The sequence below is a fragment of the Drosophila yakuba genome, chromosome 2L (assembly GCF_016746365.2).
Source record: "Drosophila yakuba strain Tai18E2 chromosome 2L, Prin_Dyak_Tai18E2_2.1, whole genome shotgun sequence".
Taxonomy (NCBI): Eukaryota; Metazoa; Arthropoda; class Insecta; order Diptera; family Drosophilidae; genus Drosophila; species Drosophila yakuba.
Window position 1 is genome coordinate 6,120,703 of NC_052527.2, and position 21,025 is coordinate 6,141,727.

The following is a 21,025-nucleotide window of genomic DNA, read 5'->3' on the forward strand; positions in this document are numbered from 1 at the left end:
ATTTTAAGTCTTTTCTGATTAGATCTCCCGTTCAATTGGCCCCCCTTTTATATTCTGTGATTGTAAAATTCATTCATTAAGAATCATTATTTTGCTTAGTTGTCTTTATTAACACGTATAAATATGATTAAATATGAATTGGCATATTAAATAGTTTTTATGCATTAATCACTAATACAAGAAAACAGTTTAAATGAAAATAGTTTGTCATCATCATATTGATTATTGTAACCACATTTCTGTCTGTGTAGAGGAGGAGAGAGAAGAGCAGCATCAGCATCAGCATCTGAAGCAACAACAACTGGCGCTCTCCAATTTGTCTGATGCTGCTTCTTCTACCTTCAACTATGGCACACACAGTTCAATTTCAAGTTGAAAACTTTTTTCGGGTGAATCTCTCCCACTAACACACACACACACGCATCCACCCGAAACACTGACTTTGAGCAGCTTTTTGTGAGAGTCGCTCTTCAAGTGTGTGTGTGTGTGATTTTGTTTTCCCATCTCGTTACTCCTTTGTTGTTTCTGTTGTTGTTCCCGTCCTGTTGTCGTGAGAAGACGATTCTCGCTCGCTCTTCCCACAAATTTTCGCATTTCGTTTTTGGCGCAAGCCCAGTTTATTGTTGCCATTCGCTATTTTTATTGTTGTTGGCCATTGTTGTTGCCGTGCTGGCATTTTTTGGTCCTTGTTGCGCTCAGCAAGTGAGAAAAGCCACAGGAAGAGCCGAGCAGCAGCATCGTCATCTTCATCCTCGTCGGCATCCACATCCACATCGGCTCAGCATCGGCATCAGCAGCATCCGCACGAGTCCGTCATCGCGGTCGCCGTTCGGTTTCCTCCTTTCCGCTTTGCTCTCTTGGCCACAGGAGCGGCAAGCGGCAATACAGGATCACGAAATATGTATGGGCACCATTTCTTGATAACTTTATTTAGATGAACAGAAGTGAAGTGCTTAAAGCTTACTTTTATTTAAGAAAAAACATTTTTGTTTTTATTGTTGATTTTAATTAGGTTGAATTAGATTAATTAGGTAATTAGGTTATGAGTTCCAAAGAAAGTAATGAAATATTAAATATATAATATTAAAATGTTTTTTGTATAATATTAAGTTAATCTAGCTTTATTTAGTACTGTTTTTATATTCCCCTTAACTTCCATTAACATTACGTATACGTAATATCGTATACGTAATTTCCGTAAAATTAAGTATACGCAGCTTCGTACATGTAATTTTACCAATTTGTTAAGCATAACAGTTCCTGCAATTTGTGAACATAATGCTTATTTGTTGGAACTTCAAACTTATCCCAGAGTTAAGTAGTGTGGCATTACCATAGCTTCTTGGCCATGTGAACCGCTCCTGTTCCAGCGCTCTGTGCCACTCACTGGCATTGTTTTTTGTGTTGCTGGCTCTGTTCCATATTATGGTAGCCCAAACATACATATGTACATATACATATACCCGTGTTCGTACCTTGCCTTCCGTACATAAAGACATTTTTTTGCGTACTTTCCCGGCTGACTGGCGTTTTGTTCTGCATTGCTGTTGTTGCAATTGTCGTTGTAGGAGGTACGAGTCCTCGAAACACTTTGGAGCACCCCTTTTTGTTGATGTTGGCAGTGGCAGCTGACGGTGTTTTTGTTGTTATAAACGGAATTTCTATTTCGAAGGGGTATATCAGATGAGCTGGGCAGTATGTAACAAGCATAAGATGCAAATGCTCTTTGCCTGTATAAGCATTAAAAACTTAATATTTAAGAAAGAATTTTGTATTGCAAAGCTCTTACAGTTGCAGTTTGCTTCCCAGTACATAATGGGTATGCTGAAGTCGGATTTTAATCCCGAAAATTCGTATGGGTTTTTGCTGCTCCTTAAGGAGGCGGTATCCTCGATTGTACCTGGGTCTGGTGATTCGGCAGCGCTCTTGTTGTGGGTCGCCAGCGTTGAGAGCTGAGATGTTTGCCTTGTTTTTCCACGGGCGACTGTCTGAAGTGCAAATTTGCTTTAATTATTCCACGACAACAACGCCACCATTTGCAACGGGCTGTGACTCAAATTCAGACACTAGCTTGTGGACCCTCAAGCACACACATCCTTCGGGGTGGACCTCTTCACAGCAAATAAAAAAAAATGAAGTCTTAAAACCACAATAATGCGTCGATAAAGAACGAAGACAAAGTGCTCTACGCGGCACCTTTGGGTCTATGATGTAAAATGGCAAAGGAATTTACCTCTAAGCAAAAAGGTATTTTATGGGCATGCACACAGGGCGTATGCGTGATGATTTCAAAACATAACTAGTAAAAAAAAGAACCCATAATCGCTTTGCTTATTTGGTGAGAAATTTAAGTATACACACATGGCTATCAATACACACTAAAAGTGGAAGAAATAAAATAAAAAATAGAGCCCCAATAATATAAGGCTTAGTTACAAAACAAGTGTAGCTTTGTTGCCAGACTTAGGTTCACCCAAATGGCCACATCTCAGTGGCTGGCGGTGACAAGGACAACAAAACTTACTCAGGCATCGCAACCCGCGCGCAGGACTTACCGTCGCCCACAGGCAGGACCCTCGGCGACACTGAGTGACACCTTGTGAACGGATCACCGCAGTTTCTCGCAGTGCACGACCCAGACATGACACTAGCCGGGCTTCCATCCAACCAACAGGACAGCCAGCCAGCCAGACATTCAGCCAGCCAACCAATCGAGATGGCTCCTCTTGGGTGGCTTCGTCGCATTTGATGCTTGACATTGTTGGCAGTCGATATTGGTTGTAATTAGCTTTAATTGAAATTGCTCCACTCCCTTACCGTCCAGCCAACACACGGATATGTATGTGTCCTCAGCGCTGGTGTGTGGCATCGTGATTTGGGTTTTAATGAAGGAAATGGGAAAATGTTTGTAATTTTGGCAAAGTTAATTTATGGAGACCCCGCACAAATCCCTGACCCAGCCACATTTTCATCAGCCACCACGATGCCCTGACGCATTTTACAGTGGCCGTTTGCCACTCAAATAATTAGAGAAGTTCCATGCAAAAAGTTCATACATTGCTGCAATTTTGCGGATTGTTTAAATTGAATTCGATTTGGTCGTTTGCCGTGTTGGCTGTGAATTAGTATGAGTGCGAAAACAATATGCAGATAGACAGAAACTAGGTAAATATATTGCCGGAAATTAGATAAACAAATTTACAATAAATATTAAATGCCAGCAGTGAAATCAATTTTATTACTATATACCGGCATACCTTTATGCGGGTAATGTCAGAAATATCACATTAATCTCTGGCCGAAAATAACAATAACCATTTTAACCAAAATCAATTGTAAGCACTTTTTAGCTCGTTTCAATTATAACACTGTTTTCTCCAAATACCGCAAATCATGTACTTATATGGCGATAATCAAAATTGGTTTACCCAAGTGAATTGCAGTGGAAATCTTTAGGAAGTTTATGAGCATAAACACGGTTTATGGCGCAGATAACAAAAGAAATACTATTCAGTGTCTGAGAGAGACACTTTATTAGTTTTAAGTGTATCACGATTTATCAGTTAAAATTGGGCAAGGTAAATAAACAAAAATATGCAAATGGTAACTAAACAAACTGTCATTTTTATCGGTGTTGGTTTACTTCAATTGATTAATCTAATATAATATTTGGCTAAGTATTTAGACATTTAGGGGCTATTTGAATTATTGATATGCACGCCGAGCACTTTAACGCTAAGTCAATTAGACCAATTAACCAATTGACTTTCTAACGCGATGTTTTCGATGTGACTCAATTACCAAATTTCCTACGGAGTTCATCAAACGATGGGCAAACACAAAGTCGCGACCATATCAATGTGAATTGATTAGCGTGGCCATAAAGCCATCAAACGCTTTCGATTTTCGATTGATTGAGCTTCTCAAGATTGACTAATTAAAGAAAAACCATTCGTTATCTCGGGTCATCAATCATATTTTATTGCATACTTTTTCGTGTCACATATAGGGCCATATAAATAATGTATTTTCACACCAAGTACGCCAAGTACCAGTTATGACATTGCATTCGCCGTGGTAAATTCTGAATTGAATTTATGGCCTGGGAAGCATGAAGGAAATTATTTTGTTGACCATTTTATGGGTCGTACAACTCGAGGGCCTTCAGTTCGAGATATAGCAATGCAGTAGCCACATGGAGCTTTATAGTTGGCTTACACCATTGACTGGCGATGGGCTTGATTTACGCCTCTTCTATTCGAAGAGCGGGCTTTGGGCCACCTTCATTTTCAGGTGGGTGGATCGCGCCAGAAGATAACACTTACAGCCACATAACTTCGGGCCGTTCTTCGCAAATCGGAGAGTGAATAAGTGAGTTAGTGAGTGAGTGAGTGAAAGAGTGAATAAATGGGTGAGCAAGAGAGCGGTTTCAATTCGATTCAATTCTTCCGATTGTGTTTACAGACATGAGTGTGTGTGTGCCTATAAAACGCTTGCAGGAATTTGCAGCGACTTAGTCGTGGTTTTGGCCAGGTTGCGGATCGACTTCGCCTCACTTTTCGCCTCCATGGATCGCGTTGTGTGAATATGAAAGTAAAAGTCAACGCAAAACGACTTCTCAGTCTTAATTAGTCGAAAAAACACCCGCTCTTCCGAGAAAAGTGAAGCAGAATAAAAAGACTACGAAGACAACGAGAAGTGACAAAGTGCTTTCAGATTTGAGACATCAACGAAAGTTGTCTAATTTCCTGCCCGCCGTGTGAATACAAAGTAGGTTTCCACTTATACCCACCTTCGAGTTCAGTGGCTGTAATAAAGTAAATACTTAAGATATTTCACATTTCTGGCTGTACGTGTTTTTTGGGAACTCCAATCAAAATGCCAAAGCAGCCAAACAGTGCAAATGCAAATTACACTCGCTTATGATTAAAAACACCCGCTTGCGACTTTGAGCTGTTATTAATTTGGCTCATATATTTCACTTTATTTACGTTTTGCTGCGCATTTGCATATTGACCGAAATTAATGAAATGTGAATGATTTCTTAATGAACTCGAAATGAATGCATAAGAATATTTTATTGCATGAGGAAAATCAATTTGCAGTGCCTACCATTTGCATCATAATTTAAACGCTATTAACCGAACATCTCAAGCGGTTTAACCCTTTAAATGTAAGCTGTGAACGAGTTCCAGAACGCATTAATTCCATATCAGTATCAATAAAATCACAATGAGAAGGAAATGCGCAGTGCGTATAACGGTGGTGCATTGCATTATGTATTGTATACTTTATATCACAATCAATTAAAACGTTTCTACAGTCGCAAAATCTACGTATCGAATATTTATTTATAAAATACATAAAAATATGATTCGTATATTGCTCGACTTTTAATGAAATTGCTATTTAGGCTTACACTTATAATTTATTGATATAAATTTATATTAAACTTACTTTTTTTTCTGTGTACTGTATAAGATCGGAATATGATACAGATCAAACCGTGCCGCGTGCCCAAAAATCCCCATAATGGTACCACTAAAAATTGCCCAATTGTGTGTGATTTCCATCCAAAACTTCTCGAAGGTGCCCATCATTTAAGTTCATTACTTGTGCGGCTTAGATAAGCAGAGGAAGTCTCACCCAGAGGCCGGTGATAAAGGAAATACATGCATAATTAAAATAGAGAGACCCGGGCCGAGTCTTATCGAATGCCTCGAAAATTGGGCCAATAAACACTTACCACAATTAGCGGTTGTCAATGGGACTAATGACAAAGGCCAAAGCCAGACGAAACGAGTGTAGAACAGTGTGAAGTGGATCCGACTGTGGATTACAGAAATTGATAATGTTTTAATAAACAATTCGCGCAATTGAGCCAGATAAACCCCTAGAGGAAAGCACCTGAAATCCGCAAAATAAGGTGAAGGGATGGGGGAAATTGAAAGCGAAATCGAATCTGAAGCCGATTATATAGAAACAACATTCATGGCTGATTGAGATTCGAGTGGAGTGGGTCTGTTAATGAAACACTCGTAAGTGGAGTAATCACACATATTTCGCGATCCGATCGCAATCGTGAAACCAATTTAAAGGGGACCCGATCCCGTCTGCGTATTTAGCATTCGGAATGGAATCAATCACAATCCACACTTGGCCACACGGTAGCTGGGGTAGTAGGGCAATATCAAGCCAATTAAGTTGTCCGGCGGTACGATAAGGGGGTAACCCCTCCCCTCCAAAACCGCCTCCTTATCACACCTTCGATTTTTATGATCGGCCAGCTCGAGTGTTTGGTGGATTTTTATTTTACTCTTTATGGCTAAATCTTTTTTCGCCATAGCGCCCTTTCCTATCGCCGGCGATTGTCAGATAAGCCAGGAATATGTTATATTATATGGATTTTCTACACGCTACGATCAATCATCGCAAAAGTCTTTTATATTTGCAATAAATTAATGCAAATATACAGCCTAAGATAACTTTGCGAAAGCTCCAATGAAATCCGGCCGCCATAAAAGATTCCACCGATGCCATATAGCACTTGATAACTTCAATAGAGTTTTATTTAAAGAATTTTCCTCAATAATTTCGAGGAATGCCTGTCTCTGCAAAAACCATTTAATTGATCAATTGAACACTAGTACTGGAGCTGAACGTTGGAGGACGTCTTCTTTGACGTCAATCTGAAGTTTTAAACACAGGAACCTCTATTCATGGCAGTAAACTCTGCTTTATTGGCGCCCAATAAAGAGTACTTTGAACTGTCATCATTGGTTTTATCAGAAGAAAACCTTTAATGGATTTTGTTGTCAAAATATTCCTTTCCATTTCTGGAGATTGCTTAAGAATATCAGTCTGTATCCATCTTACCAAAGAGTAATTCAACTTTTGCAACTGAAAGAGGGATGATTTAGCAATTTCAGATGTTAGCTACTATAGCAATAACTATATAAATAAAGAGTTAAATAATTGGATTCTCAACGCAATCGTCATAGCCAAAGTCAATTAGCAGTCCTACAACTGGCTAATCGTAGCCGGAAAAAGCCCAGCGGAGATTAGCCAAGTGTCCAATACCATCATGTCTCCCCATTGGCCACATGTGACTCCGGGTGATAAGAATCCGTAGAAATAGACGGCAGTATTTTCATTTGGGAGGCACATTCAAGTGAATTGTTCTCAAAATTTACACGCTCCCAGCACTCAAGTGTTTTGGGGATTAATTGTATAAGAATGCGCGAACCTTATTATCTCTACTGATTATCTATTGGTGGGCAGTTCCCTAGACAACGCTCAACTCTAACAATCGATTAGATTAACACAATGGCTATGGGATAACAGCCGTGCCAATTACAAGCGAAAAGAAAACCAAAGTCGAGGCACAGAAATGCGTTTGTCGACTGACCGACCGGCTTCGAAAGTGAATCACGTCACAGGTAGCTGATACTACTACTGATACTACTGCTCCATCCAAGCCGATCCACCCATTCCATCCCATCCATTGGCTAGCTACCCAATTTCAAAATCGTTGTAAAATGTAAATGTTTTTGGGCCCCCCTTTTTTTTGGTTGTGACTGTGACTATTGTGCAATGGGGCTCGAAGCGTGCGAAGGAAAACCTTTTGGGCCAAAAACGGATTGGCACTGCCAAGTGGCAGTGCTAAGTAATCCGGCCACCTGACCAGTTCCAGCTGGGCAACAACCGCTCCGGCCAACTGACCCAAGCTAACTAACTGCTTCGAATTTGCTTACGCCCTGGCCAATCCGATCAGGCAAACATGTCACGTAGAATCGTTCCTCGCCGTTGTTCATTCGATGGCAATGCAAAATGCCTTTTTGGTGTGGGCGCTGAATTTGTGGGTGGGGGCAACCTCCGGCAAGGTCAAAGAGCGGCAAAATCGTTGAAAGCCAAGTTGAATGCAGAAATGCCTAACAAGGGTTCAAAGGGAAAATCAAGATATCGCCAGCAATTAGCTAAATTATTAAATCAAAAGACTTTCGTCATTGTAATCCATTTGGATATCATGTTTCACTTCTAAATGAAAAAGGTTCATAAAAAAGAAGAATTGAAAAAGAAATAAACATTATATTCGTAATAATAAAACTGAATGTATTTTACATTGAAGTATATATGTATGTATATAAATAATATCTAAATCTTAACTTGACAATCAAATGCTTAGTAATCCCCCGAGTTGTTCACCCTACAGATGACCTGTAATCTGGCCTATTGATCAATACTTACACTTTTATAGCCAGATATATTTGTTTTATTTGTCTTAAAAGCCCAGCAGATGACACACGAATGCTAATTAAGCCGCTTTGTTCGCCACTTGTTCGCATGATAGCACGTGATGATAATATACTCGTACCTATGATATATTCATGATGATGATAAGGTGTCGAAAAGTTTGTCAACTCGCGTCTGTTTGATACCAGACACGCGTCAATTAGAGCTCCAAGCACCCATCCAAAAAAAAAGAGACTAAAAACTAAATAATCAAAGCCACTCAGATTTTTTAGGCTTTGGATGCGATTAAGATTGAGATCTATAAGAGTGGACATCGCTGCTGGGGTGACTGCCCAAGCTTAAATATTGTCGAAAACAATTTTATCACAGCAAATTACTCCTATCAATACTCGTAGCAGCACTTTTTGTTGAATCGGCGCTAATTAGAGGTGAAAATTGAAAACATTGAGCGTGGCTGGCCAATTATGCAGTTGTGATTGCAAATAGACTCTTCCCGTTCTCAACCTTTCCGATATCGTCTGCTATTCTCCCCTTTCCCACCGATTTATGTCTATATTTAGGGCTCCAATCAGAGCGTGAATAACGTCAACATGTTGCACATTCATTAATGACGACTTTATTGAACTGAATAATATCCCATCTCAGCGTTGTCACTCCTGGCCATCAAATGGCTTAAAATCCATTTGATTCGCATTTTGGACGAATTTGTCACTTGCTGTTTACCGACAGTTTTTGTGTGAACCATAAATTAGCAAATCGAATAACGCAACTTTGTACCAACTTCAGAGGGTAGGAAACGAAAAATTTAAATCAACATTTTGCCTGGCAAGCAACATGCCAGTGGCTTTGTTTGATTTCAGCATTCAGCTAACGAACCGCATGACTTGATGTCACATTCTGTTCTCGCCGCAGAAGCGCAACAATAGCAAAAACAACGGAAAGCCCCGAACTCGAAAAGCAAATAATCACCAAATGTATAAAATAATCAAATCAGCCTCATTATTTCGAGACGTCTCAAAAAAAAACCAAACAAAGAAAAAAACACATTAAACAGATATTAAACGCAGCTCACGTGAATTTGTTTAGATAAACGCGTCATAATTGAATGTCAAACAAATGGCTAAAAAACTTCTTGGTCATCAAAGCGGCAACCGACCTGGTTTTTACATATTCATGGCATGAGATATGGGTGTACCTATCCGTATCACCGACCGAATATCAGGTGTATCTTTCGGGACAGGTGATATAATTAAAGCTAATTGCTGTTAATTTTTATTGAGGTTTTAAGAAGATTTTACACTATTTATTGAATACTTACGTTAGTCTTTCACGTTTTCACAAGTTCACAGGGGCACTACAAAAATTTTTGGCCAAGTTATGGCGAAAACGCCGATTGAAAATATCAGATTTTTTACTTTTTGTTTTCGTTTTTTTGATAAAAAATAATTCGGTTTTTTTTCATAGCAGTAAAAATAGTTGTCCCAAAGTGGAATGCCATACCTCGTTGAATTCGTAACAAAATTTCCTATCCACCTGTGCTCAAAAAAGAAAACTGTAATTCTTTGCCAATTTTCGCAAATTTTTCGAAAACCAAAAAAGTAGGGATAGACATTGTTAGCCATGTTTATTAGCAGCACAAAACAGTCTTTATTTTAGCTGTGCGTCCATTTTTTGCCAAGTTATGGCGAAAACGATGATTACAAATATACGATTTAAAAAAAAAAAATTTTTTCCAATTTTTTTATAGGAAATAATAATAATTCACAACATTCCACAATCACAATAAAATATTGTACGTTTTTATAGCAGTGTATAAAAAATAAACATATAAATTTACGAACCGGGGTAATAGTTTTCACAATTACGTTTTATATGACCACACTAAATATTTTATAAGTACATTTTGAGAGTAGTTTATAAATAAATAAATAGATTCGATAAATAGGGCATTAATTCCCACAATTACCCTTTATATAACTTTGCCTGCTATTTTCCTGGGCTTTGATAAATATCTGTTTGGCTTTTCAATTAGCGCCTCGCCATTTCGCCCAGTGTAGCCACCAGGTGCCTCTGCGTGTGTATGTGTGTGTGTGTGTGTGTGTGTGTGTGTGTGTGTGTGTGTGTGTGATCTTATGTCTGTGTGTGTTCACCTGGAGTTGGCGGATTGCCACCGAGTGGTAATGAATTTATTTCATTGCTAAACGTCGAACGAGATAGTTGTAAAAACTCGCGAATCGCTTCAAAACAGTTTTATACATTTGATTCGCGACGCCGTCAAATGTTTATTGTAAGCATTATGGTCACTGATCTTGAGCAATAAATGAACTATTGAGCACAGATAACTTATCATAAACTTCGTTTCGGCAGAGCCATAAGAAGATGACGGCCACGGGAGACCCAGAAGCCCGCGAGGATCCCTCCGTCGGCGGAGCACCAGCGACCATAACCACACCGACGACCATCATCGCTCCGTCTCCCATCCCAGTGCCCAGTGACGTGCCCATGCCCAATGCGAATGGCAGTGGCAATGGGGCTGGCAACCATAGGAGCACCATTGTCATCGAGAGCCAACCCAAGCGACGAGTGAGCATTATATCCGATCCGCCAATGATTGGCGGGAATGGGGGTCTCGGCACTGGATACGATAATCCCGCCTATGAGCAAAATCCGAGGCGTAAAATTTCACAGGTGAGTGCCGTTGGCCGTTGACTATATCAATTCATTAACCGCCGGCGATTGCGATCATTCCGCTTGTTGGGTGGTGCATCGTAAAAACGGATTTTCCATGTACTGCCATATAATCTGCTAATGAAAATATATATGGGCACACGCTTGTGAACCAGTGCTACCGATAACGTATGGTTATTTAACTGAATTAATCTATATTCGTATTCGGATTGCAGACCTCCACACATTCGCACACGGACATTGGACCGGCGCGAAGGAAGAGCATCCTGAAGGATACAGTTCCCCATGACAACGAAAGTGATCGGGTCTCGACTCACAGCTATGGTAAGTGGATCGCAGGATCCTTGCCTAGAAAACCAGTTGCCAGTTTGTCAGAAAAAGGATTTCCAAAATCTAATATAATATAAATTTAATAATAAGCCACTGTGTAACGGCTAAAGCAGGTCGTATAAGCCATATATCTGCGGAATACTTTAATATTTTTATATATACAGTCTGCGGCGTATATAGTCTACACCTCAGTTCTCACGTGTGCTGAGCATTTTCGCTACTAACACGTTTCAAAAACTCAATCATGGGCGCCTCAATGAAGTATTAAATTCTTTTGCAAACGTGCTAAACTGAGATTCGTGAAAGTGTAGTATATATATTTTATAAATACATGATGCCATTCCATTTATATTTAATAAGTATTACCGACTGTTGAATCTAAATGCAATGGCGCCAATTATATATAATATAATAACAAGCACTTTAACACATGTGGAGTACATCATATATATTATTCCGAAATACAAGTATGATAGGAAGTTTCCTATCAAGTCAGCACCTCATTTTCACGGTCCCATTGAAATTTTAACTTGAATTAACCAGTTGAAAAATGCAAATATATCAAGTTGAAGCGCTTGTTTGATCGGCGGCTACGGTTCTACGTCTACTTCATTTTCCAGTCAACATTATCAATTAGCGAGCCGGGGGAAGTGGGTTCTACCAAATCAAAATATTGTTGCGTAGGTCTAGCCTTTGACGCATTCCCCTGCGATCTAATGCCCATAGTTATCACCTAATTAGAGATCCCTGCTAGCTGGGAAGATAGTTGTTTGAGGTCTTACAAACTGAGTAGTACTAGGTGCTGGTGCACCCAACCCAATAGTTTCCATCACTCATTGGAACCGTCTTTGTTTCGCAGATAACTATCGACAGAATGCGCTGGACGTGCTCAATGCGAAGTACAATGGCCACCAGATGGGTAACACCGGTGGCAGTAGCAGCAATGGCGGTGCCAACTACGTCGAGGAGTCCTGGATGTACACATTCTGCCTCAAGTGCCGCGGCGAGGAGCCATCCGCGTCCTGGGAGCCGCCCTTCTGGCAGAAGATATTCCCCTATCCGCTGTGCCCCACGTTTAGGACGGTATCGCGTTTAATTTCCATTATCCTGATTGGTGAGCAAACTTCACAATTGAATTGGTGTATATTGAGGTTATAAATATATAAATTTTTCTGAATTACAGGTGTCCTTATCTGGGTCACCGCCTTCGTGATCATCGGCGACTCGGCTGCCCCTGGAGGGCAGCTCTTTGGCCTGGTCGTTCTCACTGTGGCCGCCAATTTCGGTGGCTACCTCATATCGCTGACTACCTTGCCACGTCTCATTGGCATGCTCATGGTGGGCATACTCTTCCAGGTACTCTTCCACATATTACTATATTATTTGCCTAAACTAAACATTGATTATAATTTCCAGAATGTAGGCTGGGCCAACATTGATGGCGACTTCTCCAAGGTGACGGCCCACCTGCGCAAATTCGCGCTTACCATAATCCTGACTCGAGCTGGACTCGAAATGGAGCCGGAGGCCTTCAAGAAGGTGTACAAGACGATCCTGAAGCTGGGCATCATTCCGTGGTGCGTGGAGGCCGTGGTGATGGCCGTGATGTCGCACTTCCTGCTGGATCTGCCCTGGATCTGGGCCTTCCTGCTGGGTTCCATCATTGCCGCAGTGTCACCGGCCGTGGTGGTGCCCTGCCTGTTCCGGCTGCGTACCAAGGGCTATGGCGTGGCCAAGGGTATTCCCACACTGGTGGTGGCCGTGGCTGGCGTGGACGATGCTCTGTCGGTGGCCATTTTCGGCATCATCAGCACGGTGATGTTCTCCGACAAGGGTCTGGCCTACCAGATCGCCCAGGCGCCGGTTTGCATCTTGGGCGGCCTGGGCTTTGGCGTCGTCTGGGGTTCGCTGGCCCGCATCTTTCCGGAGAAGGGGGACGCGTATGTGGTGCCACTGCGGACGCTGCTGCTCTTCACCGGCGGACTGATGGCCATTTATGGCAGCGAGGAGCTGGGCTTCGAGGGAGCCGGACCCCTGGCTGTGGTCTTCTCGGCCTTCGTTTCGAACCTGTTTTGGTGCAAGGACGGCTGGGATGTGGAGGACAACCCGGTGTCCACCGCCTTCGAGATTTTCTGGATGATCTTCGAGCCAATTCTGTTCGGGCTGACCGGTGCCACCATAAAGATACGCGAGCTGGACTCACACACGGTGTCCGTCGGAGCGGCATGCATTTTCACGGGCGCCATTTTGCGCATTTTCACCACGGCGGGTATTGCGTTCGGCGATCGCCTAAACACCAAGGAGAAGTTCTTTGTGGGATTGTCGTGGATGGCCAAGGCAACGGTGCAGGCGGCCCTCGGACCGGTGGCCCTAAAGCATCTCGGGGACGACGCCACCGATGAGGAACGCAACTGGGCGAACATTGTGCAGACGATCTCCGTGTTCAGCATCGTTCTCACCGCTCCGCTGGGAGCGATCCTGATCTCGGTGACGGGCACCAAGCTGCTAACCAAGACCAAGCAGCCGCAGGACCTCAGTGGCTGGCGACGCAGCCATCGGCCATCCATCCGCGACATCAGCATCATCGACGAGGAGGAGGAGCGCGAGGATCCGGAGATACCCGAGGACAAGGAGACACACGACAACACGCTCAACAACGCCCACATCCCCACCATTTCCTACACATACAACACATAGTACCGCTTTCAAATCGCTCCACTTGTTGTGTCAAGAATAATGTTGATTGTTTTCTTATTGTACACTAGATTAAGCGGATTCTGCATTCCGAATAAATGAGTAAGCTAATGAACTGCGACTTACTTTACTTTAATAGAGAGCAAATTAGAGTTTTTTGGCCATTTTAATGATTAGGACTGAAATATCACTTTTAATAGAACGTAATTATAAATTCCTTTAGGACAATATTAGAGTACATAACATTTAGCATTTGGAGAAATCTCTCACTCATAATTATAGATACTTTTGCACCGGTTCGCCCAAAATAGTTTCCAGCTCTTGGACTGCACTGCGCGTGTTCTTTTCCACGCGCTGGTGCTCGTCCTCCAGCAGCTCCGCGATGAATGGAACCGTCTCCGGCAGCAGGGGAGCATAGCTTTCACCCAGCTTGCGGGCGATAGCGACGCAGCTGTTGAAGGCCAGGATCCGCACTTCGGGAGTGGGGGTGCGCGTCTTCAGGAGCACTTGGCTGTTGAGCTGCTTCCACATCACATCGTTGGTGGCCACTGCCAACTGGGCAATGCAGTTACTTAGACTTTGTTGAAGCGAATCATTTCCAAGTACCAGATCGTTTTCTAATTGGTTCACCAGGGGTGGCATCAGGGCGTTGAAGCGATGGTCATTGATAAAGTCTTCGCTGCAGTACAAGAACACATTATGCAGAGTGTTCAGTATGGCCGTTAAAAGCTCCACATCATCTTCCTTTTCTTCGACTTCAAACTCGGGTCGAATGGAGTTGTGCTCCGTCAGCAGCCGCGAGGAGTCTTCGACAAACTCGCTGGCAAACAGCACAAACAAGGATTTTAGAGCTTCGGCAATCCGGTTGGTCAGCAGGAAGTATGTGAGACGCGTTTCCCTAGAGCTGCTATCCAGCGCCCACTTGTGTACGCGAGAGTACATGGGACGGAAGCTGGTCTCGGACAACTTAAGGATCCACGTCACAAAGGTCTCGGCAATGGCCGCCTCTACATCTGAAACCAATTGTCTCTGCAATCCTCGTCCGCGCACTTGCAGCCGGAAGTTGAGCGCTTGCAGGAAAAGCTCGCTTAAGGGATCCTGAACCGGTAGCAATTGGGCTGCTGGATTGTGTCGGATGCTCTGCAGCAGTAGCTGCTGCATCAGATGTCCCAGCTCGTCGTACGCTTGCTGCTCCAACAGGCTGGAGAACGTCTTGGCGCAACTGGGTACAAGAATGCGCACCTCCACGCCCTGGGCTACTGCAGTCCAAACGTTCGCAAGTTGCTGTTTTAGCATCTGTGTGCGTTTGTCCTGCACCAGCTGTGCATTATCTAGTTGCACTGAAAGGCGCGCCAAGCCACCGATGATGTCCACCAAGTAGGGTCCCAAGAAAAGCGGCAGCGCCTTGAAGAGCTTGTGGAGTGCTGCAATAGAATATCAATATATTTAGTTGAGGAATATTTCCAAATGGATTGTCGATGTGGAGACTTACCTGTGACAAGGGTGGAACAGACGTAGTCTGGTCCCTGTTTGAGCGAGGCCATTTGTTGAACCTGTTCCTTCAGCAACTCCGTCAGTTGGGGAGCGAACTTGGGCAATTGGGCTAAGGCGTGTGCCTTAAGACTTGCACAGATTTCGACGAGGGTCAGCACCACATTGCCCACTACCGCCTTGGGCACGTTCGCACGTCGTTTGGTGATCTTGGTCAAGGTGGCCAGAAGGGAGCGGCACTCTTCGATAAAGTCGCGTCCGTGACGGAGGGCCAACAACTGGAGAGCGTGCAACGCAGTCTGCTGAAGCTTCGCCTGCTGAGCACTGTGGGAACCGCCCTCCAGGATTCCGTTGATAATCTCTTCTAATGGCGCGAAAAGCACCTTAAAGTGTTCAGCGGCAGTTTGATTGAAGTAATCGCTCGTCGCACTCAGCTTGGTGACCAACAAGTCCATCACCTTAATGCGCACATACACATGATCATGCTGCAGTAGTTCGGTTATCACACTAAGGAAATGTTGGGGTGCCAGAAGTCCGATGGCGTTATCCAAGACATCGTGTGCATGGTTGGCTAGCACACGCCAGAACTTCTCCAGAGAAGGCGTATCGGAGGCTGCTTCCAATGCTCCATTAAGAACGCCCACGTACGCGAGTGTCTTTAGGATGAATTCCTGATAATACGGAAGTAGCTCGGTGGGATCGGGTCGCTTCATCTTCTTCTCCCATTCATTGCAGCTGCTTATTCCAGAGAGGAAGTCCATGATGAGGTACTTGTAGTGCCGCAGTTGCTTGAACGTCCGGTTCCGAACATCGAAGAGCTGTTGTTCCGTGACTTGCACAGTGGAGCCTGACGCACCCGAAGAAACGCCGCCTTTGGTTGTCGGCAACTGGGCCAAGTAATCCAATAGACGAATGCTCGTCTGTATTGCGACCGTCGGATCTTCAAACATCAACGTCAGTTCACGGGCAAAGTCCAGTCGCGACTTGTCTGTGGACACTTTTTGTGGAACCTGCTCCAGCAGAACTTGTGACTCGAACACAATGCACAAGAACTGCCAGAGGTGCTCCTTGGGCTCCAGTACTCGGAACAGGGTAGCATAAAGTGGCAATCTACGATGGACGGGTACATCTGCGCAAATATCAGCAAACACCTTAAGCACGGGTATAACCAGCTCATTATGTCCAGTCTTCAGAAGCAGGATAGGTATTATGGACTCCACCACATTGTGAATTATATGCAGGCTGAAGGCATCGTCGTGTCGCGCCACCGTGGAGCCAACGAACGTAAAGATTTCGACGATCTTGTGTAGAACTTGTTGCGGATACATGCCAGCACAGTGAGTAAGGAACAGTAGCGCATGCTGTTGGGTCTGCGGATTGCGGGTATTCCTCAAGCATTGCACCACCAGCTCGATGCGGAAGCTTGATTCAGGCATAGCCTTAACGAGCTGCACGCCAGCCGACTGTGCCGTCTGGCAGCAGTGCAGCAAGCTCGAGAGAATCAGCTGCTTGGGATACTCGGCGGCACTGTGCTCTTCCAGCGTCAGACAGGCTTGAAGGAGTTCGAAGAGCGGCGGGATCAGCAGCTCGGCTCCAACCAGCTGTTTCTTGTTTTCCAAAAGCTCGAGAAGAGTCATTCCTTGCTTCCAGGACGGGCTGGTAAGATCCAGTTGGGCGGCCTGGACTGATCGCCGTTTGGCGGGTTTTTGCTTCTGCACCTTGGTGTTAGCCATCTCCAAAAGGCTGGGGACTAGTGGCTGGCAATCCAAGCGGCAGCGCTTCAGCAAACGATGGCTAGCCAAGAATATGCTGTCGTTGTCCGAATTGGTAGTTGACTCCACTATCAGCTTGATCAGAGCCATCTTGTGCTTGGCCTGCATTTGCTCAAAGGTCTCCGGAGTGAGGCTGTTCAGCAGGACGCAGGGAAGGGGCTGTAGCTTATTTTCAAGCTGAACATAGGTGTCGTACTGGGCGAAGCTGTCCTCAAACAATTGCCAAGCCATATCCTTTCGGAGCAACACATTGAGCGCAACACGCCCTTCAAATTTCTCCATTACCGACTTGTAGATTTCGCTATGTGGCCATGGCAGCTGTTTTATATGCTGGTTGTCTTCCCCCGCAGTTATCTTCTTCAGGGAGTCCAGTCCCAGCGGCAGCAATTCGGATAAGAAATGCTCATCGTTGACGTGCTTCAGGCTCGCAAGCAAGACCGCGGTACAAATGGGAGGCTGCTCCGGATCGGAGGCCAAAGCCAAGACAGATCTTTTCAGTTTTGACAGCACGAGTCTTTCCTTGGCCGTGGCCTTCTCTGGTTCCAGAATGGTGTATAGAATCAGGGCAAACTGTTCGTGATCCATGCCCAACTCGCTCTTCCGCTGCAACAGCGAACGCACCAATTGCTCCACATGGGACACTAGTTTGCGATTACTGAATAGCTGCAGGGCGTTAATGGCCTGCATTCGCAGTGTTTGCAAGGGGGATCCACAGGCGTTGGCCACCCGCAGCACATGAACCAGGCTGCAGTCTAGTTCGGATTTCGGGTTGGACAGAACCGCTTCCAGAAGAAAGAAGCCTTGCAAACGGAACACGGCATAGTCAGAGTCCCGAGGCCACAATTCTGGCAGTCGCTCGAACACGTAGAGGTTTGATAGCATATCCAATCTATCTTGAGCTTCAGGCAGGATTAGTTGCAAACTTTGTTGCAGAGCTCTCGTCCACTCCTGACGCTCAGGCTGACCAGCCTCTTCCGAGAACACTTGGGCGCATATAATCTCCAGCAGACGCAGACAGAGGCGAAGCTCATCGGTCATCTGATTCCAAGGTGTCGAAGCTAAAGCTGTCCATTTGGTGTTCTTCACCAAAGTCAATAGGAAATCCACATACAATTGGAGGGGGGCACAGTTGTGGGTCTTCTGACTATTGTTGACCACACGAAATTGGAGGCGCCGACTATAAAGTCCGATTTTCTCCAGCATGTGAAGGCTTTCCTGAGGCTGCAGTGCCCTCTTAGCGTAGGCAGTCAGCAGAAGTAAAAGGTGCGTCAGCTGGGAGGCTTCCTGAATGTACGACTCACCGCCATGATCTTCTACGCTTTGGAGCAACGCTCGTTCTTGGCTCAATTCCTGATTGCTGCTCGCTATTACGTCCAGGAAGTGCTGACGGTGCTCGCCTACATTAAAGTCACTGAATTTGTGGCTCACTTTAAGTTCTGCCAAAAACGGGACTTTGCTGACAAAATCACTGTCAAGTAGAATCAGCAATGCCTTGTGCTGGTGTTCAGCTAAAGCTTCGCCAGGAAAGAGCAGCGGCATCAGCGCTAATAGCACTAAATTTGTGTCATAATGGCCGCTCACAGCGGCAGAGGTCAAGTGGCGAACAGCCAGTGGTATCACAGGCTGCCATTCCTGCTCCTTTTTGGACTGAGCGCGATACAGCAGACGACATAGGGTCTGAGCCAGAGGCAACGGACCCAACATCTCGGTGAGCTCCTCGGTGGGCAATGATAGCAAGGTTGACACCACAGCACCACTATCATCATTTATCCTATCGGGCAAACATTCCTGCAGTAGCTTAACGCTTCTCTCTCGCCTTTTAGGCACACTCAAATTCTGGACTAGTTGCTGGACAGCGCTAAGTCGCCAGTCAGCGCTGTAGTGATAGAGCTTTTCGTATGCGTTCTTTGCTTTTTCATCTGTGGTGTTGAGACGGAAACCTAAAAATTAATAATTAGGATAGTCATTATTTATATTGTTATTATAAAACTATGATTAACGCACCCAAAGCCAACTTTAAGGCCTTTTGGCGATTGCTTGTAGATGATTTGGATCTCAAGGCTTCTTTAACGCTCAGGTCAAAAGCTTCTGGATATCGTCTCTCCAGCTTCTCGAGGTAAGTGGTATACCAGGTTTGGAAGCTGGTCTTTTCCGTTTCCTGCTCATCATCCGAATCAATTACGATGGTATCTTCATCATCGTTTGAGTTGGTTTCCATGGGCTCTGGTGCATCGGTCGCAGTCTCTACAAAAGTATCCAAAAAGCAACTGAAATGGGTAAAATATACATATGTTAATTAAATTGGAACATAACCTACAGAGTTCAAGTATACTACAAATTGATGTGGTCTCTGGTTTGAGAAACCCTTTCAACTTCCTTTTCCGAGTACTTACTTGATCAGCTGCTGAGCAGTCGGCTTTGGCATGGGCACCTCTGACAACAGGTTGTCCAAGAACAGTTTGCACGCGCTTGAAGAGGCGTCCTCCTCCCGAATGGCGGCCACGGCGCCCGTCATAAGTGGCATGCAGATAGACTGGATGGCGATGTTGCTTTTAGCCAGAGCGGCCAGAGTGGAGATGAGCCACTTCTTCCCAACCAGATTGAGTACGGTTTCCGGCTTAAAGTGCGGCAAAGCGGCCTGCTGCTTGCCATAGATGCAGACAAGCAGGAGCAGGGACTCACTGTGTAGTCTCTCGAACGGGCAATTGGCCACGCGTTCCAGCAGGGCGTTGCACACCTTGCTCTTGAGCTTGGTGCGGGACACAAGCTGCGCAACGATCACATAAGCGGCGGCCATAAAGTCAATGTTATCGGACACCAGGCCACGAAGCAGCGACTCCAGAATAGTCGTGATGTGCCAATCCTGCAGAGGTTTGGCCGTTTGCAGGGCGCCAACGACGACGGTGGCATAGAAGTTGATCTGGGCTTGTAGCTGGTGGGCAAGTGGACCCAGTTCCTTGACCGCCTTCTGGGTACTGCGGCAGATGAAGCCGAGGAAGGCGGGATTGCCGGCGGCTCTGTTGATAATAGTAGTCTTGGCCAGCGGAACGCCAGGACGCTGCAAGGGGCGCAGCCAGTACCAGTCGCCGTCCGATGAACGGAGCCTCATGGTCTTAACGATCTGGACAAAGATCATGGTCTCGTGATAGGGCAGAATCAGGGCCATAACGTCGCTCCGGTTGTACTCGTGCACCTGGAATCGACGCAGCAACCATTCGAATGCCATGTGTGCGGGCCGGAGCAGCAGGTACGGCGAAAGCAGACGCAAGAACTTGGCAATTGCCGCGTCCAGCATGTTGTTGATCTCCGGCAGCTCCACGGATCGCTCCAGCGTCAATGTGGCCTCATCGAACAACGTCAGCTGGAACTCCTTAAAGGCCGGATTAAAGTCGGTCAGCTCCTGCAGTCCCTTTACCCCAATCTCGTAGATTGACTGCCGATCCTTGGTGGCCGCCTCCTTGGGATCGAAGAGTATGGAGGCGCGACTACGGGCATCTGCTAGAGTTAGCGACGACTGCGGCGCAGCCAGTTTCTGCAGCTGCTGGGCCAACGCAGTACTCATCTTGGATGCGCTTTTGTTCCTTTTTTCCCAAGTAAATTAATGGTTAAATCGGAGAATAATAAATGCGCGGCGACCGCACTCCACACGTGTTTTGTTAGTGTGGCCAGAGTGGGCTCTGGAAGTACACTAAGAAAAATGTAGCTATATTGTTCATAGCGCGCATCCTAATTAGCAGAGACACAAACCGTTATACTTTCTGAATTTACTTTGTTTTATTTAAATACAATCTATGTAG

At 44.9% G+C, this 21,025-nt stretch overlaps 2 protein-coding genes and 1 long non-coding RNA gene across 4 annotated transcripts; 1 reads left to right on the forward strand and 2 right to left on the reverse strand.

Annotated features, from left to right (window-relative positions):
* Positions 1-76: 76 nt before the first annotated feature.
* On the reverse strand, positions 77-2,198 carry LOC120320847. Its single transcript, XR_005560431.1, has 2 exons — positions 1,790-2,198; positions 77-1,730 (listed from the first exon to the last, which is right to left on the reverse strand). It is a non-coding gene; the product is annotated as an uncharacterized LOC120320847 (long non-coding RNA).
* Positions 2,199-4,514: 2,316 nt separating this feature from the next.
* Positions 4,515-14,080, forward strand: LOC6527020 (sodium/hydrogen exchanger 9B2). Of its 2 annotated transcripts, none has more exons than XM_015198080.3 (6): positions 4,515-4,770; positions 10,621-10,941; positions 11,157-11,265; positions 12,131-12,385; positions 12,455-12,627; positions 12,688-14,080. In XM_015198080.3, exons 2-6 carry the CDS (start codon positions 10,633-10,635, stop codon positions 13,966-13,968), a joined length of 2,127 nt encoding a protein of 708 aa, XP_015053566.1. In that variant the 5' UTR covers positions 4,515-4,770; positions 10,621-10,632; the 3' UTR covers positions 13,969-14,080. The 2 variants fall into 2 exon arrangements, with proteins under 2 accessions (XP_015053566.1, XP_002088115.2); XM_002088079.3 differs by lacking the exon at positions 4,515-4,770 and adding an exon at positions 10,404-10,540.
* A 1-nt stretch (position 14,081) lies between these two features.
* Positions 14,082-20,888, reverse strand: LOC6527021 (HEAT repeat-containing protein 1 homolog). The gene is made up of 4 exons (XM_002088080.4): positions 19,622-20,888; positions 19,233-19,495; positions 15,458-19,168; positions 14,082-15,389 (listed from the first exon to the last, which is right to left on the reverse strand). The coding sequence occupies exons 1-4, from the start codon at positions 20,788-20,790 to the stop codon at positions 14,242-14,244; spliced, it is 6,291 nt and encodes a 2,096-aa protein (XP_002088116.1). The 5' UTR covers positions 20,791-20,888; the 3' UTR covers positions 14,082-14,241.
* Positions 20,889-21,025: the final 137 nt, after the last annotated feature.

Coding starts and splice junctions, on each gene's coding strand:
- LOC6527021 (XM_002088080.4), bottom strand. CDS start 20,790: ATGAGTACTGCGTTGGCCCAGCAGCTGCAGAAACTGGCTGCGCCGCAG. Junction 19,496..19,621: donor ACTGCTCAGCAGCTGATCAA/GTAAGTACTCGG, acceptor TACCCATTTCAG/TTGCTTTTTGGATACTTTTG. Junction 19,169..19,232: donor GGCCTTAAAGTTGGCTTTGG/GTGCGTTAATCA, acceptor ATTAATTTTTAG/GTTTCCGTCTCAACACCACA.
- LOC6527020 (XM_002088079.3), top strand. Junction 10,942..11,156: donor CGAGGCGTAAAATTTCACAG/GTGAGTGCCGTT, acceptor TTCGGATTGCAG/ACCTCCACACATTCGCACAC. Junction 12,386..12,454: donor AATTTCCATTATCCTGATTG/GTGAGCAAACTT, acceptor TCTGAATTACAG/GTGTCCTTATCTGGGTCACC.